Source organism: Chiloscyllium plagiosum, unplaced genomic scaffold (genome assembly GCF_037043375.1).
Source record: "Chiloscyllium plagiosum isolate Xiang-an unplaced genomic scaffold, Cpla_swu_hap1 HiC_scaffold_10, whole genome shotgun sequence".
NCBI lineage: Eukaryota > Metazoa > Chordata > Chondrichthyes > Orectolobiformes > Hemiscylliidae > Chiloscyllium > Chiloscyllium plagiosum.
This window is the reverse complement of record NW_028270148.1, coordinates 25,037,062-25,045,283: the sequence shown is the minus strand read 5'-3', so window position 1 is coordinate 25,045,283 and position 8,222 is coordinate 25,037,062. Positions and strand designations below refer to the sequence as shown.

Below are 8,222 nucleotides of genomic sequence, written 5' to 3'. Positions count from 1 at the left end.
AATTTTATATCAAAACATATGGCAAGAACAGAGGTTTAAAAAGGATTCCCAACGTCTCGTTATGAACTGCTGTGGTTTGGCCTATTACTGGCAGAGAAAAGGGACATGGAACGGGGCTGCACATGCAATGATGAAAGAATTGTTTATATTCCTGTCTAATGGTATAGGGTTTGTCTTACTCTTCCTATTTAATATCTGTAGTGAGGAAAAACTGGCATCTTGTGCACTTTAAAGGTATATCTGAGTGAAAATGTTACTTTTCATTCACTATTTCACAGAACCTACAAACTGACAAATGGTTAACAGAAACCCATTGTTATATGTTCACGTACAATCCAAGGTATTTACAATTACAGCATTAAACTGTCATCCCAGCATTACAACGCGATGATATTTAAAAATATGGACTGAAAGGAAGCAATGTAATTCAGACGGTCCATAGATCCTTTCAACCTCTTTCAGATCGATGCGTTAGTCTCAGAGCTCCGGAGCTATGTCCTAAGTAACCCTCATCAAAATGGGGAGGGGGCCGAAACTGAGGCATCCTTATGAACTAAAACCTAATCTGCTCTGGTCCTGAAAACAAGTGTCTTATTTGCATTTTTAAAAATTAAGTTATGCAAGACATTTTGTTCCGTTTATATACAGACTTTGCCTGATAGAAAGTAAACTTATTTTCTGCTCAAAACTATTTATTCACGACTAAATTGTGTCCGAATATGAAATGGCATAAACCAAGACTAGCTCCAAAACACACTCAGGAAGACTGGGAATTTGTTTTTATTTCAACAGAATGTTGAAGCGGCTATTAAAACCGAGTCAATCTCACACGGAATTAAACAAGCACCCGAGGTAAGACGTGAAACGGGGGAAGACTGGAGTAGGCCGATCCGAAGGGGAATTGACGTTGGTATAAACTCAAGGTCAAAAATTAGCTCCCACCGCAGCTATTTCTTTAATTTTATGAATGCCACATCAGAAAATACCGAGTTTTGCAACATCAACTTTGTACGAAGATGCTTACATCTCCATTAAACTTTAGCAACGTCGCAAAACAAGGAATCGAGCGAACCGCAGGATTCTTTCGCTCTGTTAATTGTGTTTTTTTTAGTCACCCAAAAGTTGAGGAAGAAGTTTAAGACAAAAAATATTTATTTTTCTAACCCTATAATTTTGAGAACTATTCAACTAAAGGCATTTCAAATTTACTTGTACATAATACAGATAGGAAAGAGCACAAAATGGAAGTGTACACAGAATACCAGATTAGATAGCTTTCATAATGCAGAGTAAATCTTTTATTGAATTCCATTCACTAAACGTACAAATGTCAGGAATCGGATGCACAGCACGAGTCTAAGACCGAACGAATATGATCGCGAAGGAGTTTAATCATTGCCAACTCCCTCCAGCAATAACAGAGGAAGACCGAGAGGCAGAGGGAACAATTCGGTTGCAATGAATGTAATACGATTGTTTTTCGTGATTTAAAAATTTAAGACAGTACTCCTTCTAATGTCGTTGCGTGTGCTCCGCTTTATGTAACAGCATAGTGAGGTAGACTGCAGCATCGGGAGGCCTGGACCAAGGCTTCATTACAAAGCAAACATACAAGCAGCGAATATGTTTACACTGGCGATTTGAACATATTTTGGTTTTATTCACTTGTCCAGGGGTACCTTTATAACATCGAGCTGCAAAATAACTGCAAATAGGTATAAGGCCTCGTTCTGAATAAGATTCTCTATGTTATTGTATTGCATGAATATTATGTCCTCGGTTGTTCAGTAAACAATTAAAATAATTGATTTGAATGCTAATCCTGAAGCAAAATAAATAAATAGGGACTCTGCGGAAAAATTAGTTTGCGAAACAAATTGTACATTTCAAACAAAGGATCAGCGTCCCTTCAAATCGCTCCGGGAGCGCCCGGGAGTCAGACGTGTGCATTGCACTGAACACAATGATCATGCTACACTGGGCCTGCCGGGGAAATAGTATTGCTTCCGTTCGAACGAGCCAGGGAAACCCTGAACCTGAAGCCAGCATTAACAAAAAAAACGAACAAAGTAACAAAGGAGCGTGGAACCCGCTCATGGATATCAGAGTAGGCAGCACACTGCTATTTTCGCAGTAAATTGGAGTACATCATAGAATTGAATCGCAGACTTTCAACTGAATTCAAACATATGAATGAAAGTGTGTACTTTTTGTTGCCGTGGGACAAACCCCGCAGACTCTGTCTCTCCGTCTGTCTCTCTCTCTCTCTCATACACACACACACACAGTTTGGGATTGTGAGCCAACATGATAATTATTGTTACTTCGCCTCTGCAATGGTCTGCCAGGAAGAATTACGAGGATAACCGGGAGCTACCAAGATAGACTTCTGCTGGTTTCTCTCTCCCCGCCCTCAGACTTGTCCTGTCAGTAACGTTTTGCATCAATCCCTATGTTTACTATCCTCAGTGCACGAAGCAGGGAGGGAGGAGGGACTCCCAGCTCTGAGCACAATAAGACTCAGAGAGAGAGATTCGTGTCCACCCTGACGAGAAAATAAAACGACGAGAAAATAAAACCTTCAGCAACAACCCTAAACATATACTGTAGCTGATCGGTGGGATCGCTTCGAAGTCATTGCCTGAGATTAATAAATGACTTCCCGCTCAGTCTAATGCATTTGCGAATTTCGATTTGCGTCTGCATTACTCGATCAGTTTCAAATTCATCACAAAACAATTTCCTTCCCTGGATGGAGAGGCTCGGACATCAGTTATGACGAAAACTGTACATACAAAATATAAAGAGAAAACTGCAGGGCAAATGGTATTCGATATGAAGATTGGGCCACATTACAAACAAAATACATCTTCCGTCTAATATAGGCGAGCTGACATGTGTTTCTCTGAGCAATTATGTACAATTGTACAGACACGCAGTCTGTGGGATTTTATCACTCCCTCGGTCTTGGCACTCATTATAATTCCATGTAGTTTGACGCTTCTGGCAAGATAACTATTTCCATAAAGATTCTCGCCTCCAATCAAATACCTTCCCATCAAAACAACCCACAAATAACTCAAGTTTCGGCAAAAGGTTTCTGACCTTTCAAAAACCAAGTTTTTTTTTTGAGGAAATCCTTAACAGGCTGAGTTGTGCAAAAAAAATGTTTTCGCGATTTCGTTTTCAAGTTGTAACACACCGTTTAAATGTGTTGAAGACAATCCAATGCACACACAAACACATACACACGCCAAAAATAAAGTACTTGTGAAATTTGTGCTCATATTTATCTGTCTCTGTTGAAATAATTCGGGGGAGAAGTCCTGAGCAGTGCAAACAAGGAGCCGGCATTTTAAGACTATGATCATTCGAAGAAGAAATAAATATTTCACAGCGGTCCACGTTTTACAGAAACCCCTGTTTGTCTGTGTTTATTAAGGCGCTTTTATAGAGATGAATAAAAATAATGGTGCAACCATTTCAGATAGCGAAAAATAAAATGTCACCACATATGCTACTACTTCCAAGTTAATTAGTACAAGAGAATTAAATAACCTACAATGTTAGGGAGACATTATTGTGCAACTTATTAAATTATAAATACATATATGTACATCTTTATAAATAATAAATAGTGTTGAACACACAAGAGCAAAAAAAAACAAACATACTCCAAACGTTTCGATAGTATTTTAGATTATGCAATAGTGTTACCTTTGGTTAAAGAGAAGTCCAGGTTTCAGACTAAAGGTAACGTTTTCCCTTTGTGCCACGTTAATATTGCAAAGGAAACCGGTTGCATTTTTTTTTGTTTTTCTCCCTTTACAATTAAACTATAAAAAAGGCAGGAGCATCTTTCCGTTGTTGCAGTAGCACATGTGCAAGATACCTTCGACATTATGATTACTACAGGATGAAACTACAGCCTCGGGAATTATTAAATGATTTTTTTCCCTCACAGCATATAAGAGTCAAGTTTCGTCTAAAACCAGATATAATAATCTAGCGGATATATCAGCACAGATTTCCTGAAGTAAGGTGCAGCTGTAGTTTTGCATAGCATTGTTTGCTACCTACTGTCACTTCCTGGGCCTAGATCAGTGCAAAAACGAATTTCCAGCAGCCCCTCCGTTCTGCTGTGACAGGTAGCTGGTAAATCCAGCGGCGAGTCCGGACGGGAAAGTGGACAGAGACGGTCTGAGGGCCTCGGTGATGAGGGGCGAGGCTGCTGGGGGAGAGCTGGAAGTGGCGCCCGGGTTGCCCATGCCCGTTCCATTCTGGTGTTGCACTGACTGCGAGTGATGCAGGGACGGGAAGAAATAGCCGGTCTGGCCGGACAGCAAGCTCACAGAGCAAGGGTTCACCGTGTATCCGTTGGTCAAACCACACTGTACGGATCCCCTTAACAATGGGTGAGAGAGGTCTCCGCTGGACATCTGATCGACGCCAGCCCCACAACCGGAAAGCAAGGAGCTGTAAGTGGGAGCTTGGTTCAGGAAACTCGAGGCAGCGCTGCTGTAGTTGAGGCTGTTATGGGGATGATGCAGGGACAGGAAGGGGGACAGAGGCCAATACAAAGGGTTACCCCGGTCCATCAAGCCGAGGCCAGACGGAGAGAGGCGGAGCCCTCTTTTGAAAGCCAGCTTGCCCCTTGAGGTGGCCGATCTCCGCCGCAGTTTGCCCGTGGTTCCGCCGATGAACACATCGTCGCTGGACGGGTCCAACATCCAGTAGTTGCCTTTGCCCGGGTCATCGTAGTGCCGGGGCACCTTGACGAAGCACTTATTAAGGCTGAGGTTGTGGCGGATGGAGTTCTGCCAGCCCTGCTTGTTGTCCCGATAGTAAGGGAAATTCTTCATGATAAACTCGTAGATACCGTTCAGGGTGAGCCTCTTGTCCGGGCTCTGCCGGATTGCCATCATGATAAGGGCATTGTAGCTGAACGGCGGCTTGTCGTATTTGCCGTGTTTCTTCTCGTCCTTTTTGTGCTCCTCGTCCTCTTCCTCCTCCACAGCAGGGGCGAGCTGTGTCTCCGGACTGTCCTGGTATTTAAAGTCAGCTTTGAGCTCGGTGTCGCCGGCTCTGCTGCCCTGGTTACTGTCGCTGTGCTGCTGCTGAGCCGCTTCAGGGAGCAGCAAGCTCTTGATGCTGAAGGAGGTGCACTTTGGGACCATTTTCGGCTGCTTCTGATCTCCCATATTCAACATCACAGGCTCTTTCCTTTTTTGTTTTAATCTTCGCCTCTCTTCCTGGTTGGAACAATTTCGAGAGAGAGAGGTCAAAGGGAGCGCGGCGATGTTACAGCCGAGTGGAGACTTGGTAAGGAACAGAGCGGGACAACCTGCACCAAAGCAGGTAATTCACTCGGGGGCGGGAGGGACGGGAGGTGGAGACTAAAAGCAACGCCTCCGTCAGTAAGTTACTTTCAAACAGTTCATTTTTTTTAGTCTCTCTTTCTCTCCCCGAGACAGGTCCAATCGGGTTGGAATAGAAGACGCGTTAACCCGCCCCTTTCCAAGTCAATCAGTTTTAAAGATGCCGTGTATCTACTTGCGCTCAGCAACTGATTTGGAAATGACCACCACGCTCTGGGAGGTGGATTCGGGAAGACAAGAGGAGACCGGGCCATGCAGGTAAATAAATTCATTACTAACTCCCCGCACCTTTGTGTCATTTGTTCCTTGACTGTGTTTTCGGTTTGAACCACTGGCGAATGCGAGATGCTAACAGTATAAACACTAATCAAGGTTAGTTCAATCATATTCACATTGACGGTTTTCGTTTGGGGAGGGGTCATCTGTTGCACCTTTCGCTCTGGATTTGGAGATTTCGCGGATAACAATTCGATTCATGTTCATTTCTGGGCCACAGTTTTAACACTAGAAGTGGGAAATCTTCACCTTCAAGTCAGTGGTCCCAAAGAAGTCATCAGTTTATTGTTCATGAAGAAAGTGTCCGTGGGCAGAGCCAACAATTAGTCGAGGAGAGGCCACTAAAGCAAAACAAAGTAAAACACGCCAGAGCAACGCTGGGCAATAAGTCCTTACGCGCGCTCTTTGTTAAGTGCTAATTGGGACGAGGAAGTGGCGGTTCGGACGCTCATTAGAAACGGTCGGTCGTGGCTCAGTGCAGCTGAGCCGTGTTTTTTAACAATTACTTATTGATGGCGAGAGGTTGTGCCTTTGCTTCGTATGTTTAAAAATGTCAAGTAAAAAGGGAATTGGATGTTCATTTCCCAAATACACAGAAACAGCAAAAAAAATTGGTTCGTTATGAGCATTGTAATTGAAAGATGGGATTCGCGAGAGTCCTTTCGCTCTCTGACGTTCCGCAAGTGGACTAAACAGGTGGAACCAAACGGTTTGCGTTTCCATTTCTTATTCAGTCAGTTTTTAGAAAACCCACAGGATTTAAACCAGTGAACTACAAAAGGGAGTGTGCAGCTGCTTTGAGCTACGATGCATATTGCAAAAGGTGGTACGAGTTTCAATTTGCTCTTGTGATATTGAGCAAACAAAATAAAGATCAAAATAAGGAACGAGTGCACACTGTGAGGGAGAATTCAAACTTAAAAACAAAATGATCTCGGTACCTACAATCACAAAAGAAAATCTGGTCGAGGGAAACGCTGGGCTACGTTTGCGGCGAGATCGCAAAAGAGAAAGTAGCAGAATTGTGGCAAATAATCCGCAGGATCTGATAGGCTTATGGAAGGAAATGATCACAATGAGCAAGTCGGCCGCACTGATTCTAAACTGAAAATAAAAGTTAAATGGAGGGGCGTTTGTAACGAAGGCAAGGTGGGTTTTATTGGTGCAGCGTAATTGTAAATTTTAAAGATGCCCCTGAAAGCGAAATGTTGTTTTATCGAATTAGTTGAGTGCAAAGCCCCAGCATAATTGAAGTGCATGGAATACAGAACCACACGTATAAACAAAAAGTTGTTTGGTGGTAAAGAAAGTAAGTATTGATGAAAAAGACACGTTTTGCAAAAGCTTTCATTTTGCACTCGTCAGGGCAATTCACAAGAATACCAAAGTCAAGAGACAAATAACGAGTTTCCCTTTGGAATTTCTTGTGACTTGGTCTGATTATTGCAGGACGGAAAGTTTCGACTAAGTGTCCCTTTCTTTCGGCAGCACAAATACATTGCAGAGGAGCCCCCCACCCCCCACCCCCACCACCACACACACACACACACACACACACATACACATATATAGGTAAGGAACCATAAGCGGACACACATAATTGGCCATGCCTTGAAAGCCACAACATTATAAATTGAAATACCAAATTTTAGAAAATTCTTGATTCTATTACTAATCTGATTATTAAACGAAGAGGCAGTTATTTATCAAATGCGAGATACTACAAAAGGTTTTTCTTTCCTCTAATGTTAAATATTGTTAAACATTCCACTGAGAAAACGCTTAAATTAGACTGCAAATAAAAAATTCATGTCTTTTATTCATAGTAATGGCATTTAACTTTGGTAATAGCAATTGGATTTAATGTGGAGTGCAACTGATCCGGTCTTATTTCAAGGAGAGATTTTATTTCATCTCCAGTATGTCATTTACAGAGGCTGTATCTGCACGGTTGATTACGGTTCATCTTAAAGATGGATATTATGTAGAATTTTACCATATTAATTCAGGTGGGTTTGTTTTCTTTGAGAGGTTGAAATGCTACTTCAGATTACATTTATAAACGTTAGGAGTTGGTGAAAGGTTTAATGGAATGGTGAATTTTCTGATGACGCATAATCATATCACTCATCCCAAATAGATCATTCAAACATTGTTTCTTATGAATCTTAAGTCATGTCAGAGCGTGGCACGGAGTGATGTTACTAAACAACTGGCACTTTGACAGCAATACAGAGGCAGACAACGAAAACACGAAATATAAGTTATTAATACAATAATATGACCACAATTATGCCAAAACTATCTAATATTTTAACAATACATTTACATATTTCCTATATTCAGGGAAGTTTCTCTAAGCACCTTCACACGATTTGAATGAAAAATAGTTTCTGGTAATTTTTCCTCTTCAGTCATCTCCATATTAATGTAGAAGTGTTTTAATATTCATTGATATGCAAGTTTCGTTCTCTGATAACATCCGTTTACACGTGTTTAGCTTTGTAATAGCTGTATATCTGTTTGTTTATATACGTGTCTATTTATCTTTTATTTTCTACCCCTATA

The 8,222-nt window shown here is 41.7% G+C and overlaps 1 protein-coding gene across 1 annotated transcript; it reads right to left on the bottom strand.

Moving 5' to 3' along the window:
- Nucleotides 1-1,277: 1,277 nt before the first annotated feature.
- On the bottom strand, nucleotides 1,278-5,349 carry LOC122552679 (forkhead box protein G1-like). The gene has a single exon (XM_043695533.2). The coding sequence runs from the start codon at nucleotides 5,208-5,210 to the stop codon at nucleotides 4,101-4,103; it is 1,110 nt and encodes a 369-aa protein (XP_043551468.1). The 5' UTR covers nucleotides 5,211-5,349; the 3' UTR covers nucleotides 1,278-4,100.
- Between the last annotated feature and the right edge of the window lie 2,873 nt (nucleotides 5,350-8,222).

Coding starts and splice junctions, on each gene's coding strand:
- LOC122552679 (XM_043695533.2), bottom strand. CDS start 5,210: ATGTTGAATATGGGAGATCAGAAGCAGCCGAAAATGGTCCCAAAGTGC.